Raw genomic sequence first — 20,063 nt, 5'->3', positions numbered from 1 at the left:
CCCATGGGATTACCCAGCACACCAGGGCTGGTTTGGGTTCTGACCAAGGCAGTCACACTCCAGTCAGGATGAGCAGTGGGGAGGAATGGCCAAATTTATATAAAGGGACAGAATCCCCAACTTGTCACTCCAAAGGGAGTATTTCCTGAAGGAATGGGAAACCCCAGGGAATTCAGGCAGGCCCCTGTGCCAGTCTCAACAGCTTCTGCCTGTGTTTATTCTCTTATTTAGAAAAAAGCATTTTCCCCTCCAAACTGTCTTTGGACACCTCTATGGGAAATCCTTTGCTGAATTCCCTGGTGACCTCTCCCTCAGCAAGGACATTCCCAGACACTCAGGCTGAAGCTGAACAAAGGACTTAGGATTCTTAAGAGTTGTTTTGGCAAGAGAAAATAACTCACCAGCAAATAATGGGCATTTCCTGCCTGCAGCTTCCATCTGACTGCACTTGCACCTGACCCTGTGTCTGTCACTGCTCAGGGGCTGTGGTGACACCGTGTCCCTGCTGCCACCTGCCAGCCCAGGACTGCTCAGGACAGGATTATCCCTTTCCTACACCTCTTCCAGCACTTCTTGCCTTCTGGGGTGTCTGAGCATCCCCAGCTGGTGCAGCTGCTCAGCCTCTGGTGCTGCCTCTGGAATGTCCCTCCTGCCCAGAGCTGCTGTCCCCGTGGAAGGCACAGCTCCCCTTCCTCCGGGGCATCTGTGAGGCTGCTGACAAAAGGCAGGATATCGTTTTCCTGAAGCCTGCTGTCTCCGGCTCTGCAGAAATCTAATTAATGCATGCTAATGAGGCTAATTCAAAATCCCTGATCCAGCGACTGCCCAGTGCTTCTTCCAGACTTCAGTTCTCCTTCCAGCTAGAAAGAAAGGAAGAAAAAGGAATTAGCAGAGCTGATCTTTGCGTCTTGATACCGTTACACAATTTCACTGATGTCTCGACCACAAACCAACCATTTCCTTTTTTTTTTCTCCTCCACCTGTACAATAATTCTTAGAATAAAATGATTGCACAATGAATTTATGAGCTGCAGCTCTTCCAGACGAGGTGTTTGGTCAAGTGGTGGCTACAAAGGTTTCTTATCCAGACACAAAATGATGAGACACCCTGGGAAAAGCAGAGATGGAGCTGATATCAAGGTGGAAGAGGAACCTGAGAGTTACTGACGAGTCTGGGAAACACTTGGGTTCTGCTTATGACGACAAGAAAGGAAAAAACTTAACCCCAAATTTTATGTAAACTGAGCAAGCAAAAAAACCAAACCAGACCCAAACAAAAACTCAAACCCCAAAAACTCAGCCTGAAATGAGAAAGGGAAAAGTCCAGTTCTAATTCACAGATGATTATAATTTCCTAGTCAGAGCCCAGTGCCAACTGGGATTACCTATGGCCTGATTTATGAGGGAATCATAGGACTGTTGTGGATTTTTCCACTGATTTCAGGAAGGAAGGGAAAGAAGGAACTTTGCTTTTAGTCTAAAATTAGTTGATTTAAGAAGCCAATTCTGAATGGTTTTTCTCTCACACTTCTCAATGGGATGTTTTATGTGTGGAGCCTCCCCCTGTGCTCCATTTTCTCAACAGATCTTAAAGGTGGAGGAGTTATCCCAATCCCAAATGCCTCTTCTCAATCTCCCAAATGGATTCTCAGAGGTTCTCATTTAAAAGCAGCAAGATTTGAGAATTCCAATCCAATGAAAACCCATTGGAAGTTGGTGGGATATTTGTTTTTTTCCAGGAGAGAGGACTCCTGGGATCTGGTACCTTGAGGAGATATCTCAGCTAAACTGCAAATTGTTTGTGGGATGTGCCTGCAGGAAATGTCCCTAAAAAAATGGGATTTTGGCAGTTAAGGTTTGGATATTACTCCAGTAAAGTTGTGGTACTGGTTCAAGGGGAGTGGAACTGGAAGCTGTGCTTGCCCTCTCTGAGTACAGCTGGAATATGGGAGAAATCAATTCAGACTGACTCAAAGGCAGCAAATATTCCTTCTCCCAACTCCTGAGTCTTGGAATACATGGTTAGAAATATCCATCTAGAGTAAATCCCTTATAACAACTGATACCCCCTGTTTGGAAATACTATCCAAGGAATTGGTAGTTTGATGTAATCAACATTATGGATAGAAAATGAAATTAAAAATCTAAACATTAAGGAAAAACACTGGAGAAATAGAGTGTAGCTTAACTGTTGTTTGATCTCAGAATCTGAAGGATTCTTTCTGCAAGACTGGGATGCTGCAAACACAACTTAGACATGATTGTGCTGCATTTCCTCCCCAGGTGTCGGTGAAAACTGAGGAGTGAAAGACAGATTTGAAAGAGAAAATAGAAACAAGGAGTGAACCTAAACACAGAGCTACTGGAGAAACCGTCAAAACAAGAAGCAAAATCCAACAGGGCCAATGAATTTTGGCTGCCAAGGAAATCTTGACTCCTCTATCCAAAGGAACTCTTGTAAGAGTAAAGACTTACTCATCCTTTCCAACGCTCAGCTGGATTTACATCCTTGTGGGATGTGAGCAAAGGACAGCATGCTCCAAAATGGGAAGAAGGCTCCAGGAGCTGCTGGTTCCTGCTCTGCTCCTGCCACCAGCTCCAGGAGACAAATCCACCTTGTGGGGTGGCACAGCTCCTTCCCTGTTCTCCTTTGCTGTTGCTGAGAACTTGCTGAACTGAAGGTCTTCAGCTGTAGCTCTAAAGGCAAAAAGTTGGAGTTTGTGACTGGTGGGGCTCAGTTTCAGCAGAATCCAGGCACATCCAGGCACTTGGAGCAGGACCAAGAGCTGACAACACAGCTTTATAAAGAAAAAAACCCCAAGCAGATGATGCTGAGCTAAGGTTTCTCAGGAAGAGCTAAAATCAAGCTGTTCCATCAACATTTGCACACATCACTGCATCTCTGCTGTTAGACAGGGAAATCAAACCAGTTCCCAGGACTTTGTCCTGCTTTTTTAGAATCCTGGGAAGCAGTGAGAGAGCAAAGCCATCTCATGGCTTTTCATTATTCCAATCAGCCAGTGAAATCTGGGCCGTAGCTGTTGTGATTTGTACACGCTGCCAGTCTTTCTAATCTTATTGAAATTATAAAATGTTTCACAAGGCTGTTTTCTCCCAGGAATCATTTTCCTTGGAGTCCTTCCCCAGCCAGGAGCACCCAGAGCAGACCTGAGGTACAACTGCTGCTGTTGATTTCTTGCTGTCAGTTGTCAATGGTGCAGAATTAATTTTTTTCTCTGACCAGATTTATATCTTAAGCCCAGGCTGAAGCCTGTGTTCATGTTTTAACACACCCCACACATGTCCTACAGAGCACCTGATTGCTCCCAAATCCAGGTTGGACAGGGATTTGAGCAACCTAGTCTAGGTGGACACCTGGAAGGTGTCCCTGCTCATGGCAGGGGGTTGGAATGAGATGAGATGAGATTTAAGGTCTCCTCCAGCCCAAACAGTCCTGTGATTCCATGAAAAACCTGAAAAGAATGAGTCCAGCCTGGCCTTGAACACCTCCATGTTTGGGGCAGCCACAGCTTCTCCAGGCACCCTGGGCCAGGGCCTCCCCACCCTCACAGGGAAGGATTTCTCCCCAGTATCTCATCTAAAAGTCTCCTAATTTTAAATGCAATCAAATTCTCTTTTTGCTGGAGTCTTTGGTGCTGTTTCCAGATGAAGTGAAAGGGGAAGCAGAGCCTCATGAAGAAAATGTGATGAAGAACATGACTGGGGTTGTGATATTTGTTGGGAGGGGGTTTTCTGGTCTTGGGAATTCCCCACGGAGTTCATTAGGTTTGTCTTCCAGTTCTCACGAAAACTCTCACCCTTCTCTTTGTAGCCTTCATAGGGAGGCTGCACCAGTGTCACAGACAATATTTGGGACACTGGCTTTTGGATCATGGGATCCCAGGATGGTCTGGGATGTGTCCAAGCTCACACTGTGACTCTCAGACTTGTCCTGCCTCTACAGAGCAGTGAGTCACCTGTGGGTGAGAGGTGACAGAGTTCCAGGAGATACTTCCAGGCTGACTTGGTTCCCTGAGGCTGATGTTCCAACACCAGCAGCTCTTTTTGCAGGAAGCTCTAAATTAACAAATTATAACCTTTACATTTAACTGTACCTCACCAGATTGTGCTGATGATTCTCCCCCAGGAAAACGAGAGCAATGGCTTTAGCATAAAGCTCCAAGAAGGAACACAAACAATGCACTCAATTCCCTGTGCACGTAAGGAAAAGGAATTTCATGTGCCAGCTTGTGGCAGCTGCTCCAGGGGAACTCACCACTACAAAGACCCCCTTGGGAACAGAACTTTTGCAAAGAAATTAAACTGGGCAAAGAAATTAAAACCACCACAGGCAAAACTTAGAGTTCATTTTCCTCCCCAGGTTCCTCTCCTTCAAAATTTTCATTTATCCCCTCCAAAAAGGCTGCTGGAATCTGTCTGTCAAGGGATTCTGAGCTGCAAGAGATGAAGAGTTTTCAGCAAAGAAAACCAATGATTATTTTTAGCATCAGCTGCATGGAAAATACTTCTCAGAGGCTCTGCTTGGTTAGAGGGGAAGACACATTTTCTGCTTTTTAGTTTCTGCAAAAGACCCAGAATTAGGAAGTAAATGACTCTGACAAAGAGCAATGGTTTTGATGAGCAAATCCTTGTGGCCAGCACTGGCCAGTCCTGGCTCTCCCACTGGAAAGGCTCCTCAGACTCTCCTCCAGCTCCAGGGATTCAAGCTGCTCTGAATAAAACCAGGGCGAGCTTCCAAGGGTTTGGCCACCAGCATTCCAAGATCTTTCTCTTTCTGCTGTCAGGGGGGAATATTTTTGTTCCTGTAGAAACCCTTGGTGTGTGTTTTCAGCTCGTTCCTTATCCCCATTCCAAGCACCCACGGAAGGGAACGGCTGTTGTGGGACACAGGGATGGGCTGAGACATGGCTACTGGGCAGCTCTGTTAGGAAAAGAGCTGGTTTGAATTAAAAATCCATTTCTTTGGAACAGGATCAGCCTCTCTTTTGGACAGGAGGAACGTGTGTGTCTGTACTGGGGGCGGAGGAAATCGTTAACGACGTGCTGCAATTGAAGCTCTGTAAGAGCAGAGAGGCACAAGCACTAATGAGCAATGATGTTTCAGGGGCCAGAAAATGCAGGTAATTAGAAGTTATTTCTCACAGAACAGCCCGTTCTGACTTTTTCCATGTGCCTCCTGCTCCTTTTTGTTGCAAGAAAAAAAAATTATTATCAGCTTGAAGCCCAAAACCGGAAATAAAAGGGAAGATTTTTGAAATGTTTGTCATTCTCTGTTCGTCTTTCTGTTATCTGATATATTAGAGTAAACAACATCGTTATGTAATTTAACCTCCACATATACATTTCACTCTCCCTTAATTAATCCTTTATATTCTCCGTAGGAAGAATCACTGAATCAGGAGACAATTATTTATTTTCTCATTGTCAGAGTACAACTTTTGACCAAACTTAGATAAATTTCTTGGTGTGATCTTTTGTTGAATATCTGCTTTTCCACACTCCAAAGGCTTGACTTGACAGCAAAAAAAAATTGACATGAAATCTAAATCTTGATGTTATTTATTGGCTGCTCCATCCAATATTATTATTATTTATTGAATGCCCTATCCTTGGAAGTGTCCAAGGCCAGGTTGGATGGGGCTTGGAGCAGCTTGGGATCATGGAAGGCGTCTCTGCCCATGGCAGGGGGTGGAGCTGAATGGACTTTGAGGTCACTTCCCATCCAAATATCCTGGGTTTCTGTGATTTTAGAAAAATTTTAATAATTATGCACTATTATGAATATTGCTATATTAATAATACTACACAATGTACTATAATAATGTTTTCTATATACCAAACAATACATTTTAATAAATTACATATTTGTCTCAATAATAATTTAGAAATGCAGCTGCTTTTCCTCTGGTACCCACTGAAGGGCTGTAATTTGTTTTATGGGAGGGTTTTTTCCTTATTTGATTTCTCCCCTTATAGATGTGGAAAACCTCTAAAAAACCAGTTACAGTTCAATGGACTAAACCACAGAGCAGCCACTTAATTTTGGATTTGGGGAAAAAACTTGGAAAGGAAACAGAAGCATGGAAAAGGCATGGAAACTTCTATTTGGGATCATTGCACATCAAACCCAGCCTCTGAACAGCAGACGGGCAAAGCTGGAGCTATTTTTTGGGTTAAAACCATGGTATTGCTCAATTATCCGTCACATGATGATGGCACCAAAGTGCAGGTGGCCTTGCAGGATCCAAACTCTCCTTTAATCCAGGTAATTATGGTAATGAATATTTCTGGGAAGCCATAACCAAGAGGAGGAAGAGCCTTTATGCTGCACAAACCAAAGTTTTACCCTCAGAATGACAGCAAAGAGCTCTGTAGGGAAATTCCGTCGGACCCAGCATAACTGTCTGCAAAATCTCCAGGCAGTTCTGGTTTATCAGCAGAAAAAGCCACTTCCTGAGCCCTTGTCTGCAGGATAACTGATAAACCACCCCAGTAAACAGGGTTCAGATCCTCTGCAACTGTACTTATTTAAGGGAGAAGAAATTCAGCAGTATATTCTGCAGGTGCAATGAATATTCAGCAGTATATTCTGCAGGTGCGCTTTTAAATTTCCTATGTGGTCCTAAAACTCTCATGTAATAACCTGCCCCAAACCAGAGCAATTTATGGCCATGGGGAAAGGCAGGAACAGCAGCTGCATCTTTTTCCCTCTCCTTTTTGTACAAGGATTGTGACTTTTGCTCAGATCAGTCAAGCCTGTCCTAGATGGAGATTCATGCAGAGAAGAGCATCTGCACAAGAGCTGATAATGAGGGTGGTGGTGCCCTGGCACAGGGTGCCCAGAGAAGCTGTGGCTGCCCCTGGATCCCTGGAAGTGCCCAAGGCCAGGTTGGACAAGGCTTGGAGCAGCCTGGGATTGTTGAAGGTGTCCCTATCCACGGCAGGGGGTGGAACAAGAAAAGCTTTAAATTCCTTTCCCTTCCAAACCATCCATGATTCTGTGATTGAGTGAATGTTTGTTTTCCACAGAAGCTGGTGGGGTCAGTCAGGGAATTGCTGTTCCCAAATTCTCAGCTTGCCAGGCTGCAGAGTGCAGTGATTTTATGGGAAAGACAATTTTGTGATTGGATAAATTCCAATAAATATGTTTCTGTTGCTGAGGAAAAAAAAAAATCAGCTAAACAGGATGTGCTGATAAACATTCCAGCACTGGCCAAAACCTCACTATTGCTTTTCACAAGGTCCATATAAATAATATTAAAATAAACACCTGGCAAGCTCCCAACTTCTACCAACCTGCTTTGACAAGTGATGGAAACGAAACTGTCTGGAAAGCACAGCGTGGGATTACCTGAATGAGCCATCAGTTTTGGGTTTCTGAGGTTTCTGAGCTGTCAGACATCAACACTTACATTGTCCCCACGTCAGGTAGGAGCTGCTGTGATGTTTGATTCCACACACTCAGACCACAGCAGAGCAGAGTTCAACTGGTGACGGTCGAGTGCTGAGAGCCAGATCCCAGAGAGGACAAGCAGGGCAGATTCCTGGTGGCTTTCTGAAAATCCAAACAGTGAGATCCTCCAAGGGGTAAAGCTGTAGCCCCAGCCATGTATTTATCCCCTGGGATAAGGTGAGGCTGCATCTGTGCCCATTCCTTGAAGCAATGTCAGAAGTGCCACCCTTGGCAGGGAGATCCAGCGAGTGTAAACCGAGCTGGGGACTTATTTAGTTCAGGAGAAATGTCAGGCATGGCTCACATTGTGCTAAAAAAAGCCATTGGGAAGTCAGACCTCATCTGCAGGAGGATTGAGCTGGAGCAGAGCACCCAGCAGGTCCTCAGCCCCAGGGGCAGGAGGGGACAGCAGGACTGAGCTGCCAGGCAGGAGCGGGCAGAAACCTCGGAGCATTTCCATGGTCTGCTCAGAGCTGTGCTTGGAGAGGAGGAAGAGTTGGAGGGCAGGAAGAGTTGGAGAGGAGGAAGAGCTGGAGGGAAGGAAGAGTTGGAGAGGAGGAAGGGGTGCCCTGCACCCAACTCCACTTGGAATTTTCCCAGTGGGTGCTGAGCCAACCCAGCAGAGCCACAGGACAGAAAACACCTGGGACAAAGGCACGTAACCCCATTCTGGGGTCATTGTGGGGACAGCTGACCAGGGCTGAGCTGGCAGGGCTGGGAGCAGGGCTGGAGCCACAGCTGAGCACCGGCAAAAGCAGCACCTTTTGTGGCACGTCGTGATGTCACCCAGGTTCCCTTGCTGGTGTAAACAGTGGTGCAGGGGACATTTCACTTCCTCCTGAGCACTCGGCTGCGCTGAGCACGACTCTGCCTGCCAAGGTAAGGCTGCTTCAAACCCTCTCCCTGGGATCTAGAACCGTGCTGCTTCCTGCAGAAACATCCCTTTCTTTCCTCGGGCTTTTCCTTAGGGGATGGTTCTTGCCAGGAGGAGCTTTGTGGCACTTGGAGCCCCTGCAGCAGCAGCAGCAGCAGCAGCAGCAGCAGCCGCTGCTCTCCTTGTGTGCCAATGCTCTGGGTGAACACATGGAGGAGTTCAAACAGCGGCTGCTGTGCCTGCAAAAACAAATGTCAGGCGTGGGCAATTAGTGGTGCTCCAACTCTTCTCCAGTGTCATTAACACGGATAATTTCTGTCTCTTGCCTGATTCCTCTGGGAATATATTTTATTTTAAAGTGATGGTTGACAGTAAGGGTAAAACGCAAATCTGTTTTTTCCAACGGGGATTTATATTGCCATAAAATAAAATCCATGTGCTGCCCATCTTTGTGCCATCTGAGGCTCTGCGAGTGAGCAGCAGCAGGAGGAAATTGATAATAGTGAAGGGACACATGATGACAAAAATAGCAGGATTGCTTGGACTTGCTTTTGCTAATGAGAATCGTGAGGTGGTTTTAATTCCTAATTCAGGCTGTAGTCTGGATTAAAACTTGACTTCATGGGCTGAAGGTTTTAAACTTCATGGGCTGAAGGTTTTAAAGTTGACTTCATGGTCTGCAGGTTTGCAGCTGTACTTTGCAAAAGGTGCTTTTCTGTTGACTTTGCTTTCGCTTGCACCAGCAGCTCAGCTCTGCTGGGAGCCCAGCAAACAGCCCACGGGGTGGTCACAGACAGGACTTAGAGTGGGTGGCCCCTGAATCCAAGATTTCTGCACGTGGATCAAGAGGGAATCTCACACAAGGTGAGTCAGGATGTCAGGATCTGCAGGAGGGGATTCCTCAGCAGGTTGAGGCAGGAGATGTGCAGGGACAGTAGGGTTTTTTTCAAGAGCATATTTTGGTGTCAAGTAAAAGTGCAGGGACTTTGGCCCCAGTGCCAGCATCATCAAGCCATGGGAATTCCTTCCATGAGGGAAGCGCATCCGTGGGACAGCTCTTGCCCAGCCTGGAGCCAGGGCCCTGAGGGGGCTGTTGCTGTCTCTGCTGGAGCAGCAGGAAGGAGCTCCACCATTACTGCAAAACGAAAATACAGCAGACAGCCCAGGCCTGCTTTTCTTCTGTGAAAGAGAACCCAAAAAAGCACCTTTAACTGTAAAATGTTCCACTCCGAGTACAGAGGTTTCACTTTGGTGTCATGGCTGTGCACTGAGGGCAGAGTGTGGAGATGTTTGTGCCCCAATCAAATCAATTAACCTGGCTCTGATGGGCACCTCAGACAGGTACAGGGCTCTGGAATGACATCCCTGTGCTTCTCAGCCTATCCAGATGAACATCTTTTGCCTAGGAATGCTATGCTTAGTTTCCAGTAATAAAATGCTCTCTTCTTATATCCTTATTGCAACAGCATCAGGGATGCAGAATCTCATAAAAACATAAAAAATACTGGTTGGATCTCAGTGTGTTTATTTGATACTGTTTAAAAAAAAATCCTTTTCGAAAGCAATATTGTAGTGGGAGCCACCTCTCTGCAGGATGTAAATGAGCACTTATAAAATCCACTGGAGATTTCAGTTTTCTGCAGCCCCTGCTGCACACCCACCATGCAGTGAAGGACTTTGGAGATGTAATTTTAGGCCCCTCAGTGGTATCTCAAGTGTCTGCTTTTGTGCACAAGTGGGAAGAGAAGGGGTTGGTATGGGATTAAGCCTCAGTCTGAGCCCAAGAGAGAGGAAAGGCAGAAATGCAGACATTTTGTGGTGCACTGTGTCTGGGTGCATTTTGATTAAAAAGATGGTTTAATCTTGTTATGTTTTTATGGTTTTGTAATGAAATTCTTAATCCTCAGAAAGGCCCTGCTGATGAGGCAGCAGACACCACCCCATGCATATTAATTGTGGTAATGTATTAATTGTGTGCACTGCCAGCCAGGTCACCCTGCTCAGACCCTGAGTTCCCTGAATGCACAGAGAGATTTTCTGACTCCAGGGCACCCACCTCCTGTTCCCAGTCTCTGAGTTAGATCTGCTGGGGTGGTGGGGCTGGGACATCACCTGCAGGACAGGTTTTATAACCTCTTGGCTCCAAGGCTCACCACAGCTCCACGATCTCCACCAAAGTGCAGCTTTTCAGGATTCTTCTACTTGCAAATTGAATGATATAGAATCATTTAGGTTGGAAAAGACCTTTAAAGATCACCAGAAATGACACCAACAACCAGGCCCACTCCTGGGAGCAATTTTTTCCTAATATCAGTTATTCAGCAACACTGGATATTTTCAGTTTGTGTTCCTCCTAAATGATGGCAAGGTGGACTCATGAGAGCTCCCGCTGCTGCCATTCAGACAACATTTGGGGGTGAGAAAAATAGCTTAAAGAGAGCCAAGAAATGAGATTTGAATGAACTCTGACACCTTGTGGACAATTAGCAGATGAAGGTGATGGAGGAGGGGGAAGCTCTCCATGCTCTGGGCTGGGTTTGTCCCACTAGGAAGCCAAGCTGAGGTCTGGGATGGAGTGTGCACCCTCAGCATCACCCTTGTGTTCCAGGGACACATGCTGGATGCAGCAGTTTGCCCTAAAACCTCTGGTCAGAGCCCAGTTTGAGTCAGCAGATCATCACCCCATCACCCCAATTGTCCTTAGTGTCACATGAGATCTACGTCACAAAATCACAGAATATTCTGGGTTGGAAGGCATTAAATAAGATCTAGCTGTATTTAAGGACCTTGATAAGCAAATTGGCTGCTGTCACTCATTGGACTGAAGAACAAGCACACATTGGCCAGCATTTAATTAGATAATCGATTATAAAAGTATCTTTAAAATAGAACATTTTGCAGTTGTACCTAATCCTGTGTGGTTTTAATGGTCACCCACCAGCTGTGTCTGGAGGAGCATCAGGCCAGACCTTCCAGCTTTGATATCCAAGGAAAACCAGGCATGTGAGGACTTGGAAAGTGGTTTCTTGGCAAAGGGAGAGGTGACCTGAAGGGACAGAAGGTGCAGTGGGTGTGATTTTACCAGAGACAAGGCCGTGGACAGCAGCTGGAAAGGGATGAAACCTCCTGAGCAGCAGAAATTCCCAGCTCTCCCAGGAAATGGGATGTAACCTGCATCCTCCACTCTGAAGGGAGGAACAGCCCCGTGCTCAGCTCCAGTCCCTGTTCACTCCCTGTCCTGGTAACTCTGAGATGGAGAGCAGGAGGCCTCCATTGCTGCTTCTCAGGGGAGATAAATCCAGGAGCCAGATGAATCTCTTTTCTGTCTTTCTGTCGCACTTCGTCCCTCTTCCCTCCTCATGGGCCTGTTTTGGCCTCCTGGCAGGAGCAAGGCTGCGGTGTCCTGGGATGGGGAACATGGAGCAGAGCTGTGTGTGGGGAGGGGATTGGGATGGAGCTGGAGGGACAAAAGCAGCTCTGAGACCCTGGGATCCAGCAGCTCTGAGGGCTGGGATCCAGCAGCTCTGAGGGCTGAAATCCAGCAGCTTTGAGGGCCTGGGATCCAGCAGCTCTGAGGGTTTTGGGATTCAGCAGCAATGAGGGCTTTGGGATCCAGCAGCTCTGAGGGCTGGGATCCAGCAGCTCTGGGGGCTGAAATCCAGCAGCTTTGAGGGCCTGGGATCCAGCAGCTCTGAGGGCTTTGGGATTCAGCAGCAATGAGGGCTTTGGGATCCAGCAGCTCTGAGGGCTGGGATCCAGCAGCTCTGAGGCCTGGGATCCAGCAGCAATGAGGCCTGGGATCCAGCAGCTCTGAGGGCTGGGATTCAGCAGCTCTGAGGGCCTGGGATCCAGTATCTCTGAGGGCTTTGGGATCCAGCAGCAATGAGGGCCTGAGATCCAGCAGCTCTGAGGGCCTGGGATCCAGCAGCAATGAGGGCCTGAGATCCAGCAGCTCTGAGGGCCTGGGATCCAGCAGCTCTGAGGGCTGGGATCCAGTAGGTCTGAGGGCTGGGATCCAGTAGGTCTGAGGGCCGGGATCCAGCAGCTCTGAGGGCCTGGGATCCAGTATCTCTGAGGGCTTTGGGATCCAGCAGCAATGAGGGCTTTGGGATCCAGCAGCTCTGAGGGCTGGGATCCAGCAGCTCTGAGGCCTGGGATCCAGCAGGTCTGAGGGCTGGGATCCAGCAGCAATGAGGCCTGGGATCCAGCAGCTCTGAGGGCTGGGATTCAGCAGCTCTGAGGGCTGGGATCCAGCAGCTCTGAGGGCTGGGATCCAGTAGGTCTGAGGGCTGGGATCCAGCAGCTCTGAGGGTGTGGGATCCAGTAGGTCTGAGGGCTGGGATCCAGTAGGTCTGAGGGCTGGGATCCAGCAGCTCTGAGGGCCTGGGATCCAGTATCTCTGAGGGCTTTGGGATCCAGCATCTTGGTGAAGGAAGAGGATGAGCCAGAGAGCTTCCCAAAACTAGCACTTTCCTGATGCTCAGAGCAGTTGGAGCTGCTGAAGTTGAGGCTGCTTCAGGAGATAAACACATAGACCTTGCTTTTTGAAGGCTGTGGGAATGTGAGAGAGAAGCTGAGAAAGAAATGCAAGAATCTGTTTGGGGTTACAAGGTCCTGCTCACTGCCCATGTCCCATGTGGGACCTTGCCATGTCTGGGCATTTTGGGGACTGAATCCCAACCCTTCCATGGCAGCCTGGACAGAACTGCCAAATGTAAGCACCACAATGATTAAGAGACTGAAAACCCAGCAATTTGTGCTCTGTGTCAGTGAGAGCTCTAAACTCTTTTGGTAACACGAAGGAAAAAGCTTCAGCAACAGAGTAGGAGTTACTAATTTCTACCTACAGAGACAGTTTTTCTGGCGAATGCCCCTTGCAGGAAATGAGTCAGAGGAGTGAATCAGTGTCTGCAGTGCCATATGAAGCTGATTTTCAACTTTAACCGTTATAGTCAACATGGGAGGGAATCACTGTAGTGAGAATTATAAACCTGGGAGGAAACCCCCAATAAACCCCAATTCCTGCCTGTGTTGCCTTGCTGAGGAAGAGTTGCCAAACTTACTGGTCCTGGTTACAAAAGCTGGCAAGAGAAAAGTGGCCCAACAGTTCAACACGTGGCATCTTGCTGATGGCTGAGAGGCAGAAATTGGCAGTACCGAAAAAGTAAAATTATCTGATGGAAAAAAGAGTCAGACTGAGGCTGCCATGGTGATGAGAAATAGAAGCTGGTGGCGTGACCAGGTCTCTGTGTGTTCCATCAGCTTAAATACATTAACAGAACACTTCAGGAGCACCGGCTGTGTTCACAACAGTCACATTTTCCAAGTTCATTCCCTGCTACCCTTTTGCATGTGGTTTGTGCCCGTAATGCCAGGAAAAGTGGGTCCATGAGGTCCTCTGAAGGGCTTGGAGGCCTGTCCCTCACGTAATGCCCAATATAGCCCAACATATCCCTGGAAGTGCTCAAGGCCAGGCTGGATGGGGCTTGGAGCAGCTTGGGATAGTGGAAGGCATCCCTGCCCATAGCAGGGGGTGGGACTGGATGGGCTTTAGGGTCCTTTCCAACCCAAACCATTCCACGATTCAGTGCTTGGCACCCACACTCTGAGCGCTGGGCCATGACCGTGATGGAGGCTGGGATATGCCACTTTCATCCATGTATTCCTGCCTTGCTCTCAGAGACCAAACCACAGGAGACCTTGAGGAGATGGCCAAACGATGGGCAGCTTTTCCTGCTGCCCCATGATCAGTGTGGCACAGCTTCATTTGTGCTCCTGGGACTGACACACCAGGAATGGTCTCCCAGCTAGAGGGAAGAGTGGGATCTCTGACAGGGCAGCTCTGAACATGATTCCAGGATGTTTCATGCAGACAACATTCCCAAACCTCTGCTTTGTGCTGAACAGCCAAATGGGAAATGCAGACATGAGCACTGACAACTCTTGCAGAACCTTTGCCTTCACATCCCATTTTTGTCTCCACAGGAATGATCCACTCACCCTACACCATCACAGCCTCTTCCAGCAACCCAGTCATGACCCAGAGCAACCAGAGCTGCTCCCATCAGGACATCCCCTTCAAGAGCAGCCTCTATGCCACCACCTACACCCTCATCTTCATCCCAGGGCTCCTGGCCAACAGTGCTGCCCTGTGGGTCCTGTGCCGGTTCCTCAGCAGGAAGAGCAAAGCCGTCATCTTCATGATCAACCTGGCTGTGGCTGACCTGGCCCACGTCCTCTCGCTGCCCCTGCGCATCTACTACTACATCAACCACATCTGGCCATTTGGGGATGTCCTGTGCTTGCTCTGCTTCTACCTGAAGTACCTCAACATGTATGCCAGTATCTGCTTCCTCACCTGCATCAGCATCCAGCGCTACTTCTTCCTGTACCACCCCTTCCAAGCCAAGGGCTGGAAGCGCCGCTATGACGTGGCCATCAGCGCCCTGGTCTGGCTCGTTGTGGGTGCCCTCTGTGTGCCCTTCCCCATCATGAGGAGCCACGGGCTGGGTGCCAACACCACCAGCTGCTTTGCTGACCTGCAGGTGAAGCCGATCGACAGCAAGGTGGGCACGGTGCTGATGACTGGCGCTGCTGAGCTCCTGGGCTTCGTGGGCCCGCTCGTCATCATCTTATTCTGCACATGGAAAACAAGAAACTCCATCCGGGGCTTCCATGTCCCAGAGGAAAACAGCGGGGAGAGGAGGAAGGCCCTCAGGATGGTTTCCATGTGTGCTGTTGTGTTCTGTGTGTGTTTTGCTCCCTACCACATCAACTTCTTCTTCTACATGTTGGTGAAGGAGAATGTCATCACAGACTGCTTCCTGAGCACCATCACGCTCTACACCCAGCCCTTCTGCCTGAGCCTCGCCAGCTTCGACTGTTGCTTGGATCCCATCATCTATTTCTTCATGACTTCTGAGTTCCAGGAACAGATTTCCAGGCACAGCAGCATGGCCATCCGGAGCCGGCTCATGAGCAAAGAGAGCGCCTCGTCGATGAGGGAATGACAAGAAAGCTGCTTGGAAGAAGCTAAGGTATTTCGTGTGAAATCTGAGACTGGTCTGGGATACCCCATTACCAACTCTGTTGTGGAAGATCCTGCAGGTTTGTCCAAAGGAATTTTGTGGTAGTGGAATTTTTTCAGTATATAGAAGATAAAACCTTGTCTAAGACTGCTGTGTTAGAATCTGGTGAGTGGCTCAATTGATGTGACTGTCCCCCTCCCTGTGCCGCCCACACCTGGCCTCACTGGACTACAAAATACACAGGAGAGAGTGAAAAAACTTATACTGGGAAATGGTGGAAAAGTCCCAGGCTTTTCCTCTATTTTCCCAGTTGCAGGCTCTGTGATCAAGCCAGAGACAATCCCACATTCATACACTGACATCTGCTAAGGATCTTCTCTGGGAAAACCACACCAGAACCCAAAACTGGCCAGTAGCAACCAAAGGACATTGTGGTTTGTGCAGTGGGGGCTGTGGACAGGTGAAGGTGGTTTCCATGTGCTCCTGGGTTTGGTGCATCCCACTGGTCACCAGTGACCTCTGCTCCCCCTTTCCACACACACTCTCCTGCTCTGTTCCTCCTTTCCCTCCTCACCCAGCTCTGTTTGCTCCCTAATTGCTGACACATCCCAGAACTTGCACCTGCAGCTGGTGCAAGACCCTCTGTGAGACAAATTCTCCTCAAACATCCAAAGAGTGGCACCTTCCCTTGCTCCAGGTAACTTTCTTCCTCTCCAAGCTGGCAAGGTGGACATGGGCAGGTGGCTTTTGCCTTTGGACCCCTTGAGGCAGGACCATGGTGGTCCTGGGGTCAGTGCAGGTGGGTTTGATGGTGCTGGTGGTACCACTCAGGTTCTTACTCCCTTCTGTGTGTGGTCCAGAGGTACCTGAGATGAATCTGCCCCAAAAAAATCTCAGCTCAACCTGTTCAGTTGATGCATCTTTTAAAAAAGGGAAGAGTCCTTGCCAAGGTGATTTCACTGATAGACCAGAAGTTAAGTTCATAAACTAATGTGATTCTTTTTTTCCACCAGGTCTTGTCATGATCCTAATGTTTACATTTTTAGGTAGCTATGCAAAGCAGTGACAAGGAAGGATTCATTTACCCATTATTTTTAATTAGTTACAGCTCTTCAGCCGAGTCTACACACTCTGTAACTTCAAGGGTATCTCATGATACCTGGGCATGGATTTGGCTGAATAGTCACCAATTTATTGCCTTTGGAAATCAGTATATTTTCAAAAGAATGTGAACAATTTGTACAGTCTTGCAACAGCTGCTACAAAACCAGAAAAAATACCAGAAACACTTGCTATGTGTATTTTAACTCCAACCATTCAATTCCAGTGAGTAAATGTAAGTCAGCCAAATATTTTCTGTATATTGTGTTTTCCCACTTCTCTGTTTTACAAAATAAATTTAAAAAAAAAGGATCTGGAGGAAAGCCAAGAATCAGGGTTTAAACAACCATTTCCCTCTAAAAGGCAACAGCACTAATTAAACACAACAAGCTGTCATAGTTCTCCTCCCAGGTGTGAGAAGATGATTTTGGGCTGAGTAGGATGCACTGGGGTCGATGGAAATGTTCTCTCTGATGTCACTGACACAATAAATGTTTGCACATTGTTGTCAGTTCAGCAGTCTCTCATAAGCTACACTCCGTATAAAGTTGTCAGAGAAGGAGAGTTCAGTTTCAGTGCTTGTTTGGAGGATTTTTATAGACCTTGCTCAGCCTCAGCGTGACTGGGAGCTGTTTCCTGTCCCTTCACTTTCGCACCCGTCTCCCTTGATCAGCCTGTGAAAACAAGCCGAGGGCACTTACGGGAACTCTGTAGCTCCTTCTGTGGGTTTTACTTCCCGAGAACTGATGCTCAAAAAAAAAAATAAAAGCTATTTTGCAAACATCAGCTGAGTTTTGTAGTTATCGCTGGTACCTGGAAAACTGCATGGGATCAGCTCCTCCTGGGATCAGAGTTCAAGTGAAGGAGCACAACTTTTATTATTCTTAACTGATTTGTTGCTTGTTTTTACTCTGAATGGTGGTTATTTATTTAAGTTTTGAATCTACCACACTTCTATTAGAAGTATTTTAAGGATGGGAAAGTGTCCCAGGTAGTGGGAGATGGGCAAGGCATGGGAATACCTGCTACAGCTGCTCTGTGTCCAGGAGTGACAGTGCTCTCCTGCCCATAACCTTAGCAAGGATTTGGTGTCTCCATCAGAGATAACATTCTCCATCTCCATGATGGCATTCCCCAAGCACCTCAGCTCCCCACATTTTCCTGCCTCACTTACCCTCTGAACTCCCTCAGGTTCCCCAAAATGCTCCTTTTCCATACTGCAGCCCCAACCTGTGAGGAAGAGTCACATTCACCACTTTCAATCCTGTGGTGTGCAGGGGATCAGATAACTCTGACTGAAAGTCTCTTCTGGTGTGGGGGAAAGTGCCCTGGTTTTGGCTGGGGTAGAGCTAAACCACCTCTGTGGGGTTCAGCTGCCAGATGGGTTTAAACCACCAGGGAAAGTCAGTCAGGATGGGCCAGCCCAGAGAGCAACAGCTCAGAGCAGAGAGAGATCAGGGAAAACTTGCAGTTTCTGAAAGTCTAAGATGACCCATTTGGCCTTAAAAATCCCACGTGTGATATCCAAACCCTTTAGTTCAGGCCTCCAAAACCTCAGGGCGCATCTCAAGAGAAGAAAACAGGCATTCCAGTGAGGATGAGACTGCTCCAGCTGCCTTCCCAGCTGGCTGGTGCTGGATCTGACCCAGGACCTGGGCTGCAGGAGCTGCTTTGCCTCACACAATCAGAGGCACAACAAGCCTGGCTCAGGTTCCTGTAATTCACCCCATTTCCTGTGACCAAAAAACATGTTTATTATTTTGACAAGAGGAAATATAATTTCATGATGTTGCTCCTGGATTATCTCTTGTGCTGGTCCTGCTGCTCAGACTCACGAGTAGAAAGAGACTTCCTTCTTGGGCACACACAGAAAAGCTGTTTTAACAGACATGCCACAGAAAGGCAGAATTGAACCAAATCAAGAGATTTGGTACAGCTCCACAGGGGTATGAAAGAGGGATCAGAAGGTCTTCTGGAGCTGGAGCATCTTCTGAAGGGAACTGCTCAGGATGGAGATGTGGTGATGTCTCCAAGCCACCTGCACTGGCCTGTGCCTAAGGCACAGCCCTGGGTAAACACATTTCTTTTCCTCTAGAACATGAGCCATTCACCTTTTAGCAAAAAGCAAATGTGTTTTTCTGCAGTGCATCCTAACCAGGAGCAGATGTCTGGTACCTCCCATCCGGCTTGAAAGGGCTCTCCTGTGCATGAGGACAAACATATTTGGAAAAAACTCCTGAGAGATTTAAAGGCTTTCTGCAGCTTCATGTTCTGAGCTGCAGAATCTTGCAGTACCTCTTGCTTCCCTTAAATGAAATTACCAGCTCTCTGCCCACGGAAAAAAAAAAATATGCTGGAAATGCAGGATAACATCCCCACAGCTCAAAAACATGAAACCACTTCATCGCACTTAAAAGATTTTGGGGATGACTGGTACATTTTAACCAAAAATGCTGGGTTTGTGGATTAGACAAAGGCTTAGCCCAAAAAGTAAGGGAGGCATTGACAATGATTTGCTGTAAAATGAATCAGAGCTTCCCAAATGCTGTCCCTGCAGAGAAGTCTGTGTGACAGCAAGAGGGACAATGAGCTGGGGGCTCACCCAGCCCTGCTCAGCTCCCTGCACAAGGGTGAAGCTGCTTTGTGTGAACAAACCTCCTCCTCCCCCTGCTTTTCATACATCCTTCAGGTGCATCCTGTCAGATATTCTCAATGCTGAGCGCTTGAGAGATGCTGATCATCTGCATTTGGCCCCCTGCCCGCAGGATACCAGGCTGCAGGAGAAGAGACCTTTATCTGGAGGCCTTAGATAAAGTCTCACAGTTATTTAAAAAGTTATTTTAAAAGTTCCTTTGTGTCTTCTGCCTTTGAAAGCAGAACGTTGCCAAGTGTGAAAGGCACGTTGGGGATGAGCCAGAGAAACAGAAATGCTAAACAAAAACATGTTCAAGTTGAAAGAAGAATGGAGAGGTTGATCCATGTGTGTGGAAGGATGAGGACTGAGGTTTGTCAATCCCTCAGTTTTTCATAGCCAGGAATGTTGTGATCCTCTGTAAAAGCTCTCCAAAATCTGCCAAGGAGCAGAGGAAGGGCTCAGCTTGGTTACAAAGCCCTTGCTTGGGTCTGACATCCACTGATCTCTCCCTCCCCAGCAGCACAGCTGGAAAAAAAAAAACCCACACCTAAAAATAGGGCTCAGGGATGGCTGGATATGCTGCTGCAGACACAGAAATAGGATGTCCCAGGCAGGATATCCTGATAAAACAGCCCCTTCACTTTGGGATTAACCTCTGCCCTCTGGAAAGGGACACAGGGCACAGTGCCAGCCTCCCTTCTGTGCTCTCTGAATGCTCCACAAACACACGAGGGCTTCTCCTTCTTCCCAGGATCAGCACCAGCTGCTGGAAGAGATGCACAGGAAGAAAACTGGCAATGACAAACAGTTCTTGCATCTCTCAAATCCTCTGAAATGAGAACCATGGGGATTTAGGGTGCCCAGAGAAGCTGGGGCTGCCCCATCCCTGGAAGTGTCCAAGGCTGGACAGGGCTTGGAACAACCTGGGGTAGTGGGAGGTGTCCCTGCCCA

General features: G+C 47.8%; 1 protein-coding gene across 1 annotated transcript; it reads left to right on the top strand.

Moving 5' to 3' along the window:
• Window positions 1–14,335: 14,335 nt before the first annotated feature.
• Window positions 14,336–15,358, top strand: LOC115914906 (putative P2Y purinoceptor 10). The gene has a single exon (XM_030967752.1). The coding sequence runs from the start codon at window positions 14,336–14,338 to the stop codon at window positions 15,356–15,358; it is 1,023 nt and encodes a 340-aa protein (XP_030823612.1).
• The last annotated feature ends 4,705 nt before the right edge of the window (window positions 15,359–20,063 follow it).

The sequence above is a fragment of the Camarhynchus parvulus genome, chromosome 4A (genome assembly GCF_901933205.1).
Source record: "Camarhynchus parvulus chromosome 4A, STF_HiC, whole genome shotgun sequence".
Taxonomy (NCBI): domain Eukaryota; kingdom Metazoa; phylum Chordata; class Aves; order Passeriformes; family Thraupidae; genus Camarhynchus; species Camarhynchus parvulus.
This window is presented reverse-complemented; position numbering and strand designations above follow the sequence as displayed.

Bases quoted from the DNA above. Each gene is read 5' to 3' on its own strand.
- LOC115914906 (XM_030967752.1), top strand. From the start codon at position 14,336: ATGATCCACTCACCCTACACCATCACAGCCTCTTCCAGCAACCCAGTC.